Below are 18,424 nucleotides of genomic sequence, written 5' to 3'. Positions count from 1 at the left end.
AAAGTCTGTTTTTGCTTGAACAAGGCCTAGAAACAACATGCCATTAGAGCCGCCTACTCACAGGAATACCCAAATGGACCCTGGGTGGTTGGAACACAAAGCAGATTTTAACAGCTGGATACATGTACCATACATTGTAAAAGAACAATGATGGGATGTCAAGGTAGGGGGATCATAAGGAACTGACTGCATAAGTGAACTATAACTAGATACATACTAACTGGCTCCTAACTAGGCATAGTGCTTCAGACTGTAACCTCAGCAACAGAGAGGTTGAGACAAAGTATCATGAGCTTGAGGCCATCCTGGGCTATGTAGCAAGATCCTGTCTCTAAGTAAGTAAATAAATAAAAGATTGACTCTTTAGCCTTTGAACAGTCTCTTTGGGGACTGTGATTTATACAATACCTACTATGTGCTAGGTATTGTTCATAAACTGTCTGACTACGTGAATTTCTTTAAATCCTTCTAACGGCTATACCATGGATAATAATTTCCCATTTTGCAGTAAAGAAAACAGTGGTACAGAAATACTTAGTAATTTTCTCTGAGTGGCACAGTGATAATTGCTGGAAAAGAAATTTGAATTTGAATTCACACATAGTCCTACTTCTTTCCTAAAATGCCTTATGGCAAGTACACTGTCAAACCACCAGGAACCTGGTAGACCATGATTTCACATGCAAAATGTCTGTTTTGCTTGAACAGGACCTAAAAATTTGAGGAAGTATTTCTAAATCTCACACCTTGGGTTAGTCACTTCTTCTCTGCATGGCATGATTCTGTGTTATAAACATGTTTCACATGTTTATCATCCTGACAGAGGTAGTAAGTACTTCACTACTGCTGAGTAAGAATGGAGAGTGTGCTTGGTTTCTGTCTTCAGGTGTATAAGGTCTTTCTAACTGCTCTTTGGTCCTCTTAATTATTGTCTCGCTGACCAGATAATGTTGCAGTTAACAGAGGTGCCATAGTTACATTAATCATGTCCCCGCTGTTGGACATCTAGGTCACTATTTATCTTCTAGGAGAGATGAATATACATTCACTAGGCCTGTAAACTTTCAGTTTAGCCACCATTGATAGTAAACTTGTTACCTTTCATTACAAGTTATTATCCATAAAGTAAGCCCTTGAAGACCAGAACAATCTGTTTTTCAGTTTCTCTCTCCTCTACAGTGTAGTCTTACGATCATATCGTGCATGTCCTCAGTAATGCAATGAACATACCCATAACAGTAAGGTTGGTAACTCAAAGGCAGCATCAATAGATGCTCTGTGTTATCCCTCCCAAGCTGAAAGGTATATAGCCAGCCATAAGAAACTTAACGTATAAATACTTAAAATAAGAATCCCAAATAGCACTTCAGAAATCTAAATGTTAGAAGGAGGAGGGAGAAAGGCCACCTCAGCTGTACCTCTGGCCCCACCTCTCCACTAGCCTCTCCCAACCACCCCGATCTCTGTGCTGATAATTGGAGATCAAAGCATAGAAAAATAATGCCTGGTGGTATTACTCTGAATAAAAATGCATGCTGTGAACGTGTGAGCCTCACCATGGGTAGAAAGGGCCTTGCCCGCTACCGTGTAAATGTTGGATGCATCTGCGCACTCACTTAAAGCCCATCTGTACTCCTGTCCCCAGCATACAATGTCCCCTTTAACCAAGTCAGGTCCCCTGAGCAGCCGGCTGGGACACCTCTTTCAAACATTAGGAGAGGGATTTTTTCTAATCAACCCTAATTATAGAAGACAAAAAATTATAATTGGTGCTAGAATCTTTAAATTTTAAACAGTATTTGTAATACTTAAGATGTTGGTTTGCATCTTCTAGAAAAACTAATACATACATATATACATGTATATACATATGTATACATGAGAGACTTTATTCTTGGAATAGTTGGTATTTTTCAAAGCTTGAATCTGCACTATTTATGGGTTTTGCACTATAAAACTCTGCAGCCCAGTCACATGGCTTCTTTTTCCTAAGCCATCTGTCACAGAGGTCTGGAATTTTATGTGAATGTTGGTTGTGCAGCCTTAACCCAAGTTTTTTTTTTTAATTTTTTATGAAAAATGTCAGCAACTACAGTATTTAGTATTTTACTTTACGTTGGCCATTAAACTTGATTACTATTGCTCTGTTTCATTGCTATAGTTACACATCAACTACAAAGCAAAAAATTGCTTTGATGCCCAACTGGCAGAATGTATTGTGAGCTCATGTAAGAAAGGGTCTGGTGGCACCGATACAGTTAATAACTTGGATTTTTTTTAACTGAGGTTTATTAATGCTGGTATAAAAAATGTATTTGATATTATACAGATGGCATAAGATGCTGTGGTTACTATGTTATTATCCCGGATAAGCTGTAATGTCAAATTCAGGGCTTAAAACTATCACAGGAGATTAAACTATTTGCTAAAAAGGGACAGAAAGATACGGCCAAAGCATCTTAGTCTGCCATGTTAGAAGTGTATTTACCTCCGTAAATGCTGATGGGCTGAGACACTAGATGGGAACTTTGCAGGTAAAACAAACAAAAAGAAGAGGGGTGTTTATTTTTCAGTCAAGCACAAGCAGCAATCCCCGCCTATATAGCCACGGTATCATGGTGAGGGCCATGAGAAGGACATTATAAAACATATACTCTGGGCAGTATCTGAGTGTGGCAGTTAAGGATCTTGCTAACATAATCAAGAAGAATTCTCCTTTGCCAACTAAAAGGGTAAAGTAAAAACCTCATCAAGAAGTTAACTATAAATTGATGAGTGGTGAGGAAAATAACGGCAAGGTTGTTTGATCCATTTAGAAAGCTGACAGGCATGTTCTTCCCGCTTTGCGGAGCCCTACAGTGAGAATCTTAAAGACGAACCGGGCCACACTAGTCCACGGTGATTGCAACCAAGCAGAGTGAGAGGCTACTCCCCAGGAGCAATGAGCAGCTTGGCCAAAGGCATCCCAAAGGGGCGGGCCTGGCAAGCCTCGTCACTATTAAGTCTCCAATGAAGCAATAAAAACCAAAGGCCTTCATCTGAAATCTTCACTGCAGAACTGAAACCCTGAGTCCCCAGGGCGAAGTCAGTCTTCACGGAGACTTCTCTCCCGCCCACCACAGCTTAACAAAGTGTCTCCACTTCAGATACTCTAGGGTGCATACTGCTTTCCTACTCCTACCATATTGCAGAAGATTCTCTTCAGCTGCTTACGTTTGCATATTAAGAATGTTAGATTAATAGTGTGATTCAGGGAGCTGGGAAGTTATACATCACTTTTGCTAAATACAAATATTAGTGTTGAAAATGATACTCCTATTGGGTAGAAAAGATTTTTGAAGCTGAACTTTAACAGTATGGAAGTATATGAAATTGTTCTGGCCAGCGGATCTTATTATTGTTAAGCTTACTTTGTTTAAACCCGGAAATCTGAAGCACACTAATGGGACTGTTCTTTAAAGTCTGCCTAAGAATTGAATGCTACCCGATACAAATCAGAAAGCTGGATTTAAAAGCAGATATACTTCCATCAAAGCTTACATTTTAAATTATCCCTTAAAAGCCCCACATGACTAGGCTCTAACTGCAAACTGCTGAGATGTTTTCTGTTTCTGTTTCTATCAGGGAGCTGAGATAGAAGTGGATGAAAATGGCACATTGGACTTAAGCATGAAAAAAAATCGAATCCTGGACAAGTCTATTCCCCCAACTTCCTCTCACACTACAATTACAACCCCATCTTCATCCCCATTCAAAGCAAGCAGCCTTCTGGTCAATGCTGCCTTCTACCAGGCTCTCTGTGACCAAGAAGGCTGGAATGTGCCCATCAACTATAGTAAAACCCATGGGAAGACAGAGGAGGAGAAAGAGGTATTGTGTCAATGTGTCCGGCAACTACATTTTCCCCTAAATTTTCTTTCACATTTCTGTCTCTGCAAGAAGCACCATGCTTTGCTTTACTTTTCCATTTTATTTTTATGTGTCTGAATGATTTGCCTGCATTTATTTATGTATACCACGTGTTTGCCTGGCGCCGATGAACATCGCAAGACAGGGTCATATCCCATGGAACAGAAGTTACAGATGATTGTGAGCCACCATGTGAGTGCTGTGAACTGAGCCCAGGTCTTCTGCACGAGCCACAAGAACCATGTCCTCTGCCTTTATGCCTTGCTGTAGCTCATGATAAAGTGATGCTGTTAAATTTCAGATGAAAGTTATTCACGAACTCAACTCTTCAGGGAATTTGCCTTTATTGACATCAATGTAGTGCATTTTAGTCACACAATGGTGGCAGTTGTCCGCACAGCAGCCTGTGAGGGGCAATGCATTACTCAACGCTAGAAGGCCAACTCAATAGCACAGTTTGAATCAGTGTCAAAGTGAAACCCAGCCAGGGACAATAAGGATTTTGAAATCCTGTCAAAGCCACACCTTTGCTTTCTTGGAGGGCCTGTGTGGGCATGTCCATGTGACTGACGGAAAGGTGCTGTATACTGGACATCCAGGTGGACTCGGTCCCAAAGTCCCAGAGTCGCACATGTGCACTTGATTATCTTGAAAAGGGCCAAAGTTGTGACAGGTAGGAGGCACCTGGCCCTCCTCATTCTGTAGAGTGAGCCATTGGCGTAGGTCCAACATAATTACAAAGGGATCTCTAGTGATAAACGTGTGAGACCCCATTGATATATTAACCAGAAATGTTGGTGAGGGCTTTCCTGGTGGTGTGTATAAAGGACTGACATATCCATTTGCTTCAGAAATACTTACGATCTCATTCACCTATTTGAGTTCCAAGTCTTGGGTTGGGGGGGGGGGGATCTAGTTTGACTTTTGTTTACCATCTTGGGAGTGTGAGTCAACATCTACAGTGGTAACCACAAGTTTTCAGGTTCTCTATTCCTTTCTCCTGTCTTCTACATATTTCCTCTAGCTGCTCCAAGGATAAGCAGTGAGATCCAGGACGTGTACTGGGGGGAAAGTCTCCACCATGGTGCACCCCTGGCATCTGGCCTGCTCAGAGTGTAATGGAATACACTATAGTAAAGAGACAGGCATGGGGCACATACCTGTAATTCTGTAACTCAAGCCCTCAAAGGCAGGAGGATTGTGAGTTCAAGGCCAGCTTAGTCTACTTAGTGAGACCCTTTCTTAACGAACAAGCAAAAGTAACACAAGCACATATCTGCTGTAGTGGTCAGACATCCATCTAGAAGAAACCCTGCCCTAGGGGTTCTTCAACAGCACTTCTGCCAGTTCTGCTACCACCTGGAAGATGAATGGACTCACGCGGCAGCAGCACTCTCATGGGTAGACCGACACCATGGTACGCTGCTGGCTGGAGTCTTTCAGATCTTTACACAGACTTCACCAGTTAAATATCCCTAACTCAAAAAAGTCTGATATGCTCCACAACCCCAAATGCTTTTAGTGTCATAGGCAGTTCATTGATCAGCAGTGATGACTATAAACCTCTCCCACTGCGGCCCTGTGTAAGCAGAAGAACCAAAGCTACACCCCCACACACACCTACTAGTGGCGCTGTGGAGGCATCAGGGGGCGGGTGCTGGGAGCTGACATGGACTGAATAGAATTCAGTTTCAAGGGAAACAGTGCGTTTCAGAGTAGCTATAACTCCATCTCATTCTTACATGAAATAAGAGCTCCCGCATGTTCTGACAGCTCAATGTCATGTGATGAGAGGCTTTTAAGCATTTTGTCCTTGACCGCAAGCCCATGTTGACGGAACCCTGATCAGTTTGTGTACCAGAAACCTGCCTACCACCTTGGTGCCCAGTGTCAGCCAGGAGGATGTGATCCTGAGGAGTAGTGCAGCAAATGAGCCCCGGAGGGTATTGCCTTTTCAATAAAGGGCATCCAGGGAAGTGTGGTTGCTGCTCACTCTTGGGCCTTCTGCCACTTCTCCCACTGCCTTCTTCTCCATCATTCTTCCAGCCCAGTGTGTCAGAAAAGGAGTCTCCTAACTATATTTTTATCTTTACTTTCCAATCATTCTTACAAAATTGAAAAAAAGAAACATTTGGACTCATTCTAATAGTTGTATGGATTCAAATATTTTGTTTTTCTTCACTTCAACATATATTTATAACATTTCTCTGTGTACATGCGCATACACACACAGAATGAGAAGGAAAAAGAGAATAGGGGAGGGGGAGGGAGGACACAAGGGGAGAAGAGGAGTTTCTTCAATCTAGTTTTCAAAATGTCTTACTTCAGGTCTGACAGGATAGTCTTGGTGTACAGATTTCAGCCTGATCGTTGTGATATGGAATTGAGAAGCTACGTTGGAATTCAGTGCCACTGACAGAGTCCAGGAGGACTGTGGATATGCTATGTGTTTGCAGACTCACAGTATTTTCATGAGTGAGCTATATGCTTGTTTCATGGTTGCTCATAGTTGGAAGAGTCACACACAAATGTGTATTCAGTCATTGAAACTCCCTGGTACAATTTCTTACCTTTGTTCTTTGTTCCCTCATCACCTCACCAAGGTAGTCTATGAACAGAGAGAACTTTTCACATGCTGCTCTGAATCTTGAGGATAACAAGTATAAGGTTTGATAGATACCATTTCTGAAAGGTAACTTGGATTTAATACCTTGTATTCAGAATCCTTGTTTAGAAAACATCAAAGGAACACCACGTACAATAAGAAGAAAGACAAGGACTCCACCTATACCATATCATATTATCCCAACAGTTCTGTGAAACAAGTTTACTAACATTTCCAGAGAAAAGACTTCATACGCAGGATGGTAGAGTTGTCAGTCCTTGTATTAAAGAAATTAAGTGATTAGCTTGGAATTAGCAAAGACAAAGAAAAAGCTAAGTGGGAAAAATGTATTTTAAAAAAGAAAGGAAACATCACAACAGAGACTGCTAGGAAATATTGAGCAAAGCTTTAAAGGAAGAAAGAAGATGTGGAGGAGGAGTGAATGAAAGAGGAAGAGGAGACTGTTTGGAAAAGGTGTGTGGAAGCTGTCTTTGCCTTGGGAGCTGCAAAGATGGTGGCCAGAGTCTGATGCCCTAGCAGATCTCCAGCATGGGATGAAGGAACAGGTTCTCTTTGCTGTGCTCGCTTAGATACTCTGCGTAGATCTCAGCGGTTCATCATGAATGTTTGAAGACCTGACAGTGTTTCTCCCCACTTGCCCCTACCTCACAGCGCTCAGCACCAGAAACTGAGTGATTATTTCTAATTCATTGTTATCTAGTTCATATGCACAACAGTTGCTTAATTTTTGTGGTAATTTTCAGAAAATATTGTCTATCTCTCTCAGTAAAATAGCCTGTCCAGATGCCCTCTAAAAAATATCCTGAATCTGGAAAAAATTCAAAATATCTCAAAAGGAAAGTACTGAGAAATAACTAGGGCTGTCGGCTTCATTCAACTGTCAGTTCTCCAAAGATTTCAGGGCTTAAAATTTTTAAAGTGCCAGATGCTATTATCTGTTATTCATGTTGCCATTATGCTCTGGTCTTTACTGAAATCAATATAACCTTCCATCTGTACGTTGAAAAATCTGGTTGCACACGTGCACTCTCTAAATACACACATAAATGCCTTGCTTGCACATCTTGCACAGAACAAAATTACTGTTTCAGAAACTATACTTTTTTAAAGTGTTGACTAACAGTCTCAAAAATACTATTAAATTCTACAGTGGCTGCTACTGAATTCATCCAGTATATGTTCCTGTAACAGAACTAATCCTGAAAATTCTTTTAGCTGTGGCCACATGTATACTTTCTTTGCAAGTTTGCGGAGAAGAAGGCAAAGCCATAGCAGAAAATACAACCAATTTATAAACAATTGAAAGCATATGAGTCTATAGTTTTAAAGTAACTATGAAATATTTAAAAGATCCTCGCCAATAAAACCAATTATAAGAACCCTTTACAACACTTTACCATCCTGAATTAAATAACATATATCTAACCAACACTGTTTTACATGCATTTTTGCTGTATAATAGTTTGAACTTTAATATTGATAATTTCCTTTAAAATCCTTCTGAAATCTCACATTACATAATACATAGATTTAACCCTCAACCAGAAACATTCCCATGCTTGGCTGTAATGTACATGCCTTTAGAGAGAGACTTTGTTCTTAACTCTAGCATACAGAAAGAGTAAAACAATTATTTACTTATGTCACTTTGTAAAAAATAGATCTTCTACACTGAGACAGTATTGCAGCTGCACTTGTTTTTTAAAAGTGGAAACATTTCTAACCTAGAATGGAACTTCTCCTAAGTCAAATCCACATTAACGTGAGTCGTGGAATAGGCAGGTGTAAAGCCAATGGTCAGGAATCCTTTTGCCTCTACTGTGCGGGAACAAAGGTAGAACAGGTAGAGCAGAGACTGAGGGACTGTCCAACCATGCCAGGCCCAACCCTAAGACCACCTCCCCCCCCGTGAAAGAGAGCTAATCCCTATCGTATTAAAGATACTCTGATATGCTTGCAGACAGGAGCCTAGCAGAGTTGTCCCCTGAAAGGCTCCACCCAGCAATGGTTCGAAACAGATACTGATACTCACAGCTAAACATTGGGCAAAGCATAGGGAGTCTACTGGAAAAGGGGGAGAAAGGATAAATAGACCTAGAGGTGACAAAAGCTCTACAAGAAGACCATCCACCAGGGCCCAGAGGGGCCTATGGAGTCTGAAGCACCAACCAAGGACAATGCATGGTCTGGACCTAGGTCCTCTACTTAAAAGTAGTTGATGGGCATTTTAGGCTTCATGTGGGTCCACTAGCTAGGGGAGTAAGAGATATCTCTCACATGGACTATGTTGCCTGCTTTTTTATCACCTCCGCCTGATGGGACTACCTTACCAGGCCACAGGGAAAGAAGACGAACTCAGTCCTCATATGAATACATGAGCTGGAGTGTCTGGGTAGGGCACTCCCTTATTCTGAGGAATAGGAGAGAGGAATGCAGTAGGGAGGGTGGGACTGGGAGGAGAGGAGGGAGGAGCCTATGATGGAGAAGTAAATTGAATTAATTAATAAAAAAGATAGGGGGGAAAAAAGTTAAAATACAAGCTTCACAGTTTCTCTTACCTACCTGGCTGCCGATTACTGGGGATGGGAAGGAAGGCTAAAACAGCCATTCTCTGCAGCTTGCACAGGTGTGCATGGAAAAAAAATGATTTCTGAGTTCATTAGGACATACTTATTTAATGAAAAACTTGAAACATATAATATACAAACACCTATATAGCTCAAGAAATGTCTCCATATTCACAAAGGTATGAACTTTTAAAAGATGTATCTTCTCAGTTAAAATCCCTCATTCTTTGGATAAAGATCAATAACAGTCAGGGCATATCTGTTTATTCATTATCTTTTTATTCTTCATATAATCCTTTGTGGTGCTCTAGCCAAGTCTTCAAGCCAAACTCAAATCTGACACCAGTAATTTCAAATCCAGTTTTGTTTCAGGATCCCTAATGTCTCTGCCTCTTTCCTTCCCCACCCACTTTGTTTTTCTTTGTTTGTTTTTTGTTTGTTTGTTTACTGTCTGTTGTTTGTTTTCCAGAAAGACCCTGTGAACTCCCTAGAAAATTTAGAGGAAAAAAAGTTTGCTGGAGAGGCCTCTGTACCAAGTCCAAAGCCCAAGCTCCACACTAGAGATCTCAAGAAGGAGCTCATCACGTAAGTGCTACTCAGCCACCCGCACTACAAGATCCTGTGGTTAGGAGACGTCAGTTCACAACTGTGAGGGACAGTGTCCTGGTTATGCAATGAAAGTTATAACGTCTTTAGGGTAACTCAACTAGTCAGCATATACCTGACCCTCAGCACTGCATAAGGAAGCTTCCAAACGTGTGTATATAAGATGTGGGGGGGCTCTTTGTTTAAAAAACAAGATAGACAGTCACACTCTTTGGTCACAGATTCTCAGCTAAAGATATTTACCCATGATGTCTAAATCCTGACTTCAGGAAGTTGGATAACCTAAATTCTAAAGATTATGACATGGGAAGGGATGGTTTCCATTCCTCTTTGGGTTTTCTAACTCAGAAGAGTTCAGTGAATGATTATCCTGATTCAACCATTAATACAAAGTAAACATGAATCCAGCCATCACATGGTACCGTGTTACTCAGCTTTTTGTCACCACCATAAAGTACCAGAGGTCATCAATTTATAAGGAAAAAAAGATTTATTATGGCTTGTGATTTGGAGGTTTCAATCCATGGCCACTTAACTCTGTTGCCTTTGGGACTGTGTTGAGGGATAACTCCCTGACAGGATCATATAATGGAGGAAATACTTACCTCATGGTGGTTGGGAACAAGAGAGATCCTAGGATACCCTTTGGGACACACTAAAGTGACCTCACACTAGGCCACTCTCCTTGAGGTTTACCACCTCTCGTTGCTAACACAGCCTGGTCACATGGCCTTCAACACATGACATGGCCTTTGGGAGACATTTAGGATGTACACCATAGCAGCCCCATAAATATGACAATTACTACGTGTCAATGAAAACAAAACTGAATACATGCAACTCTGGAGTCAAGAAGTTCTACCTAGCAATGGAAGTGAGTGGGTGGGTGAGTGAGTGAGTGAGTGTGAGAATGAATGAGAATGAGGGAGTGGGTGAGTGGTGAGTAGGTGAGAGTGAGTGAGGTCATGGAAGTAATTTCCTGTCAGGAAAATATAGAATGATGCACAAATACATGGACTTGCAGTTAGTTTCTGGAAGAGTAACCTTTCTATGTGGGCACCACTTATTCCCTTCGGTAATCTTCTGCAGAAATACATTCATTCAGTTAAAAACTCCTGTGGAACAGCTTCAAAGTCGACCCTCTCTGCCCTCTTCTCGGGGCTTACTCCTCAGGAAGGCTGTGCACCACTCTTTTTTCCTCCTGACTCTTTTCCATTCTTACCGCCCCACTGTCTTTGTGGAGCTCGCCACAAGCCTCCCACCTCTAGCCTGCAGGTGGTCCTTGACCCTTGTCCCTGCCTTCCAGATGGCAGGTACCATGTCCTTGCCCTCCTCCATGAGCCATCACCTGCCAGCCACACTTGACCTCTGGGGCCTGCTCACCTGAGAACTTTCCTTTCCTCACAGTGATTGCTTCCTAGACTCAGCACCGTCCTCTGATGACTGGAATACCTGCAGCTTAGTTCTGAGGCCTCTTTTCTGCCCTTCCTACATGGATGGGAGCTGCCACCCCTCACTCTAACCTCTGAGACATACTCACCAGCCCACAGGGTCAGAGCATTCTCTCCTCCTAGACCCTACCCATTAGGCACCCTTGTCTTTTCTTTGCCATGGGCATCAGGGGCACACCTGTCTCAGGGCCTTGGAACTGCTGTTACCTCTCCCCATGGTCTCTAAAAGGAGTCCATACTCTTTTTTTTAATAATTTATTTTATTTCATGTGCATTAGTGTGAAGGTGTCAGGTCCTTAGGAATTGAGGTTGCAGACAGTTGTGAGCTGCCGTGTGCGTGCTGGGAATTAAACCCGGGTCCTTTAGAAGAGCAGATAGTACTCTTAACCACTGAGCCATCTCTCCAGCCCCAGAGTCCATACTCTTGTCTCATAGCCCTTTACCTCCACTGTCACTTGCAGGGAGGCCCTCCTCCTCCTCCAGTTCCTCCCCCCTAGTGCAGACCCTCCTGGTTTCAGGATCCCTTCTTCACCGGTGTGTGCCAATATCACTAGCTTCAGTGTGTACAGCTGCTTCCCCTGCTCTTCATCGCCTGCCTCGTCCCTGAGAGTGAGTCCCAGCAGGCACGGATACTCTTCTTTCCTCGTTTCAGCCACATCATTACCTCATGATATGTACTGTTTGCTCCTTAGATGCTCAAGCTACCTACGTGCGCTATAACCTGGGGTAGAGTGCACATTTCAGTGCTGGCCCGGAGTTAGAATGAGCCTTGTACAAAATAGGCAGCAGTAGATCATCCCTAGCAGAGGACCAGTTTGCTCTGGGGCATGCAAGTAGCTTTTAAGGACGCTTAGACATTGTGCTCTTTACAGATTCCAAGTCAAGCATGAGCTGCTGAGTTCAGGCTTCATCTGAGTCTTAGTGGTCTACACAACGTGATGAACGGTACCAGACACACCAAGACTCAAATATCTCAGAATGTTTTCTTTCCAGGAGACCACTTATGAAAGTCAAGCACTTATTCCCACTTGGATCTGCTATGTGAGCTTCTTCATCAGATTCCTCCCCCCCTCCCCCAATACAGGGTTTCTCTGTGTAGCCTTGGCTGTCCTGGACTTGGCTGACCAGATTGGCTTTGAACTCACAGCGGTCCACCTGCTTCTGCCTCCCTGAGTGCTGGGATTAAAAGTCTGTGTCACCGCACCCAGCTCTTCACCAGCTTTTTAAAATTTCTTTTCCATGTGATTTTTTTTTTCAATGCCTTCCAAAATGGCAAACTTCTATCTTTTGAAGGCAGGTGTTTAGATATTGCCAAAAGTTATTACAAATTAAATGCTGTGTAAATGAGGATTGACCATCCTGGGCCAGAAAAAAAATGAAGGGGTATTATTTTGTGACAGACCCCACTCTGTAGTATGAAAGTAAATATACAAAAGAAGGCTCCCAAGATCTTGAACTGAGCTTTTGAACCTATCATGAATTCTCTGGAAGCTAGAGTCCTCCAAGTACCACACTCAGCATTTGCATGGGAGTCTCTTATTTATCTCTCTGTGTTACTGTGATGATTTCCGTCCCATCTTCATTATATTTCAGTTTTTGTTTTTACGAGATAATCATGCCGTGATGGCTTATCAAAAACTGGTCAAGAGAAAAATTTAAATTTTGTCAACTGTCCTCTGACTTGGATAGATTTGAACATTACTTACTAAGAGAATTAGCTAGTTTCCTCCCTTTAATATTGTTATTTTTATCAGAAATTTCTCCAAGAATGTATCACCCAACTGATATTATATAATACTACATAATGTTTTTTCACTATAGGTTTGAATTTGCACCTGACAGCAGAAGCCTTTTAGGAATTCAGTTAAGAACATCATTCTCCTATCAGGAATAATATTGTGACTACTTCTTTATTCGTTTGACGTTTTTTATACCACAAAGCTTTAAAATTTCATCTAATCAAAATTAAATGTTTATACTGTATTCCATTGGTAATTTACAGATAATTGTTTTAAAATCAGTATACCTTCTTTGCCTCTTCTGGCAATAGTTAGCATAGTTGAAAATAGAAGAGAAATCAAATAAACACAGTGCTTTTGGAACACTGTTTTGGCCTGAGAACTTCCAAGCACTTGAAAGCCCTTCACTCTCCAGTTAAACAACGTTCACAGTTTTTTTTTTTCTGTATTTAATGCATAAATGTTTACCAAAAAGATAACTCAGCCCAAATATAATTGCCATTACTTACTTTTAAAGTTTTTAACTTATATTTTATTGTTTATACTTTCTGATATTTAATCCAGAAACAAGGACATAATAAGAATTAAATGGTGGTCCCAATTTAGATCAGTCCCTGAAATGCAAATGTCCTGTTGAGATCCCTAATGCTCACAGTTTCTTTACCTTATCTAAAACAATCAGAAACTACTTAGAGGAGAAAAGTATCATAATGTTTTTAATCACAAGATTTTCTTCAGAAAGCCTCATTCTGAATTTAATATACGCAGACAGAAAGAACTTTGCTCTGGACAGGATGTCAGGGAAAACCCAAGGCCTGAATGACAGAGCTGCCTTTCCCTGAGATCACCAGCAGATAGCACTTCAGGCTGGGGTCCATCTGTGTACTTCAAATGAGCAATTTCAACAGCATCCAAGCACTTAAGAGTTTGAAAAACCAAGGATGCTCTAGTTGGAAAGGTACCTCTTCAGGATAACAAACCTCACATAATATATTTTTATGTGATATTTTAAAAATATACATAAGAAGCCTAAAACAGAAGTTTCTGAGAGGCGTGAAAGGCGCAAATCACAGTGGGCCACCTTTGACAGATGTCCTGGAATGTGTGCTCAGGCTAGCTATGAATTGGGGCTACTGTGTTGTTACAGCTTTCAGTGAAACAGCTCAAGAGTTTTAGTAGCTAAATTAATTGCCCATTTCTCTATCATCAGTAACTTTCCCACCTAAAATATCAATTTATGTTTCACTCAAAGGTTTTCTTCTTTGTAGTTTTTAAAATGTCAGAGTTACTAGGTAGTCTTGCTCTTAAAAGTCTACAGAAATTCCTTTCTATAATGTATCACATAGCTGGTGCCAGGATCTCTGTTCTCATATCTCTGTGTTATGGAAACATAATTTTTATCTTTTCAAAAAGCAGAACAGCATCGACTATTGACTCACAAACCTCCAGGACAGTGTGTTAGCTCCCAGCATTGTTTGAGTCGAAGATTTGGACAAAACGTTAAAAACAGAAAAAAAACTACAACAGTGGCTGGACATGCTGTGCTTGCTTTTTTTCTCCCTCTAAATGCTTAGTGCTCTAACTTCTGCATCCCCTAAGCAGTGCTGCCTTGAAAGGAGAAAATGTCTTATGCTCTGTCCGGAGGAGCAGTAGGCTGTGAAATTCCCCCGATACTCACGATGTGCTTTCTGCTGACACAGATGCCCGACACCAGGCTGTGACGGGAGCGGCCATGTTACAGGCAACTATGCGTCTCACCGCAGGTACCAAGCGCCCTTGGGAGTGTTCAGGCTTTCGTCATCTCGTTCTGTTGCATCTCACCTACTCTACCAAGCGGCTCTCTTGATTAGGAAGTGATGAGTGGGTTAGTTGGATGTGGGGACTATTTTATTCTTCAGAGATTTAGATATGACATGTGCAAATAATAACTTTTGTTCAAAAGAGGGTTCTGGTCCTAGTTACAGGCCAAATCAGGGTTCAATGTCAGGCTCTTATCCTACCTCGCATTAAACAAAAAAAGGACAGGGACCTCTCACTTGTGGAAGTACCATCTCTGGCCCTGAATAAGTAAATAAAGGTGCTGTTGGGGCTAAGCGGTAAGAGGACCTTCGCTATTGTTTCCCTGCTGGTACCGCTTCCTTTCCCTGGGCCAGCGTCTTAAAGGTGAGATCATTGTCGTTGGTGCTGCCCTGAGAGTGGACTGTTGGTCACTGCTGATCACCTGAGTTCTCATTATAGTAAAGCCCTTCACTTGATAGCTAACAAATCTAGTTTACAGCAAATAACTGAAATACCCCTGAGGCCATGTTCATTAATAGTAAAAGCAGAGTCAATCCCAGTTAATTGTTTTCAGTCCCTAGTCACCATAGCTTAATGTATATCACAAACTCAGGACACACTGCGTCAGATTTGTCCATGTCAATGCTGTACTTCTTTTCTTCCTCTTCCCTCTGTAGTGTCTCTGGATGTCCTCTAGCAGATAAGACTCTTAAGTCCCTCATGGCTGCCAACTCTCAAGAGCTTAAGTAAGTTCTGGGAGGCATGACCTCTGTGACCCTCTTCACCCTGGTGACACCCTTCTTGTTCAGTATCCATGTTGCCTGAGAGAAAATAAAATTGTGCCTGACTGAGTAATAGCAAAAGACACTTGTCAAAAATTGGAAAAAGTTGATGCTGAGCTCTTACGCTTTGTCCAGACTACTTGCTGGGGGTTGGAGGAAACTTTACTTATACTTTAGGCTGATTTGTAACAAATAGCATAAAAACACATAATAGCTTTTAACATCAGAATTTTCTTAATACACCAGACTTGTGAAGGTGTAGCAAAACATTTACCATCAGTTTTAATAAATCATGAGAATTTAAAAGTCTCCCAACTGCCTTTCACTTTTGCTAAAAATCATTCTGGCTCATTTCTTCTTTGTTACAAGGCCCCTAGGTTACATATTTATTCATATTTAGTTACTTATTTTTTTCCTATCATTTTATGTTTTAAATAAATATATTTATATTAAATATTCAATAACTTCACATTACAATACATCTTATAGCCATTATAATGAGCAACATAAAAATCAAAAGTTTTTTATACTGAAATAATAAAAAATTGGAAAAATGCAAATATTTCTCTCATTTTCAGAATATTAAAGTACAATTTATTGTATCAAGATAGAGTCTTGAATATTGGTTGCAATGTTTACAGATTGAAATATAAGGCTGTTTGGGATTTGTAATTAATGGATTGAAATGTAAAGTACAACATAATATCATCCTCAGTTTAAACGTTTCCATTGCCATATCTCAATTATAGTTGTCACATACTTTCTCTAAATTTTATGTTACAAAAATATCATAAAGATACTAGAAGCATGTAGATTGAGAAGGCCTCTTGCAATATCAATTATTAAATGTTTCATGCAGCCACCTAATAAATAATTTACCCATTTTATCTATATTTCACTAATCTCTTGTTTTTAAAAAAATATTCAAGGAAAAATTCCCCCTTTAAAAGATACGGCTTGACATAATAGAAACATATAAACATATAACAAGATCTATATATACATATATATCATATGTAAAAGAAAATATATAAGCTGCTGAAGCACTATTTCACTAAAAGGAAATGTTAGTAAAGGGCTGGAGAGATGGCTCAGAGATTAAGTGTTCATATTGCTCTTGCAGAGGACCCAGTTCCTAGCACCCATGTCAAGCAGCTTGTGACCACATGTAACTAAATTCCAAAACCCTTTTCTGGCCTCCGCAACACCACTGTACTTCCCTGCACGTGCTCACACAAACTCACAGAAAGACACACATGTAGCTATAATTTAAAATAATTTTTAAATCCCCCCAAAAATAATTTTTAAATTAAATTAATAGAAAAGGTTAAGAAACAAGTATGTCTAACAACAGAGAGTATATGTCTATGTTTAAAAGATTTAAGGCCAATGCCTGGATGTGTGTTAATTTATTTGAAAAAAAAATGCATTATTTCCCACTTTGTGGCTCAGGAATGGCATTCCACTTTATAAAAGCATCCTGTGCATGTTCATTGAGATAGAATTTAAGAAAATGTGTCTTCATGGTAGCACATGCCTTTAATCCCAGCTCTCAGGAAGCACAGACAGGGAAATATCTGTGCACACAAGGCCAGCTTGATTTACATACAATTCCATACTAGCCAGAACCACATAGAGATACTTTGTCTCAAAAATGAGTGCATGATAAATAACAATATATTGTCAACCAGGCATCACACAACAGTTTTATATGTTGATTTTTTTTTTTTGTTTTCAACATGGGTTCTTAACTGAAAGCCCATTGCTTAAACCAAAAGAACCTAGCTCATCCTCCTTACCTTCCATGTGTCATGATGCCATCTCTTCCTAACCAGGCAGTCCATTTTGTCCCTGTGCTTTTTAGGTGTCCAACCCCAGGTTGTGATGGTTCTGGGCACGTGACTGGAAACTATGCTTCCCATCGAAGGTAAGACCAACCCCTCGAGACCCAGCTGTACCACCCCTGGGCATATATCCAAAAGATGTTCAACCATACAACAAAGGGCATTTGTTCAACTATGTTCATAGCAGCTTTGTTCATAATCTCCAGAATCAACCAAGGAATGGATACAGAAATTGTGGTACATTGACACAATGGAATACTACTCAGTCATTAAAAACAAGGAAATGATGAAATTTGCAGGCAAATAGTGGGAACTAGAAAAGATCATCCTGAGTGGTGTATCCCAGAAGCAGAAAGACATATGTTATATACTCACTTATAAATGGATGTTAGCCATATGATATAGGATAAACATACTAAAATCTATAGACTTAAGGAAGCTAAACAACAATGAGGACCCTGGGTAAAATGATCAATTCTCACTCAGAAGGGCAAACAGGATAGACATTGGAAGTAGGAGAAGACAGGGAACAGGGCAGGAGCCTTCCACAGAGGGCCTCTGAAAGACTCTACCCATCAGGGTATCGAAGGAGACGCTGAGACTCATAGCCAACCCATTTCTCAAATGGGAACCAGTGAGTTGGCAATGATGCCAAGTCATAATTTCATAATCACAGTGTCTTATGCTGTTCTTGGTTATTCATTTTAGCTTGTCTGGTTGCCCTCGTGCAAGGAAAGGTGGCATCAAAATGACCCCTACCAAGGAAGAAAAAGAAGACTCTGAACTTAAGTAAGTATGGCCAATGAAGAACTGGGATGGCTAGATCTTGTTGTCTACCTGGTTGGACCTTGGGATGCCACTGAGTACCCATTGGATCCTGGAGGAGATAAATCATTGAGAGTCAGGATTCCTGGCTAAAGAGTCATGTTGTTCAGAAGTTCAAGAATATTTTCATATTCATAACTGCATGTCTGCAATTCTCCGACAATGCAGAAACAAGAGATTTATCACTTGCCCATTTGTTTTAAAGGAAAGCAACATTGTGGAAGTTGTATTTTTATGGTACTTCTGTCTATGTCTTTGTGTATTTTTTGAGCTTTTTCTTTGGCTCATTTGTTTGT

The 18,424-nt window shown here is 40.7% G+C and overlaps 1 protein-coding gene across 4 annotated transcripts in view; it reads left to right on the top strand.

Moving 5' to 3' along the window:
- The window catches only part of St18 (ST18 C2H2C-type zinc finger transcription factor), a 133,377-nt gene that overhangs the window by 97,938 nt on the left and 17,015 nt on the right, over positions 1-18,424 (top strand). For all 4 annotated transcript variants that reach the window (XM_055603514.1, XM_055603515.1, XM_055603516.1 and 1 more), the window contains 6 exons: positions 3,625-3,870; positions 9,572-9,687; positions 14,599-14,661; positions 15,355-15,423; positions 17,324-17,386; positions 18,012-18,092. In XM_055603514.1, coding sequence (XP_055459489.1) covers positions 3,625-3,870; positions 9,572-9,687; positions 14,599-14,661; positions 15,355-15,423; positions 17,324-17,386; positions 18,012-18,092 — 638 coding nt within the window. The remainder of the gene's footprint in view (positions 1-3,624; positions 3,871-9,571; positions 9,688-14,598; positions 14,662-15,354; positions 15,424-17,323; positions 17,387-18,011; positions 18,093-18,424) is intronic.

The sequence above is a fragment of the Psammomys obesus genome, unplaced genomic scaffold, assembly GCF_907164565.1.
Source record: "Psammomys obesus unplaced genomic scaffold, mPsaObe1.curated_primary_1811, whole genome shotgun sequence".
In the NCBI taxonomy this organism is placed as follows: domain Eukaryota; kingdom Metazoa; phylum Chordata; class Mammalia; order Rodentia; family Muridae; genus Psammomys; species Psammomys obesus.
The sequence above is the reverse complement of the archived record's forward strand: the minus strand, read 5'-3'. Positions and strand labels throughout refer to the sequence as shown.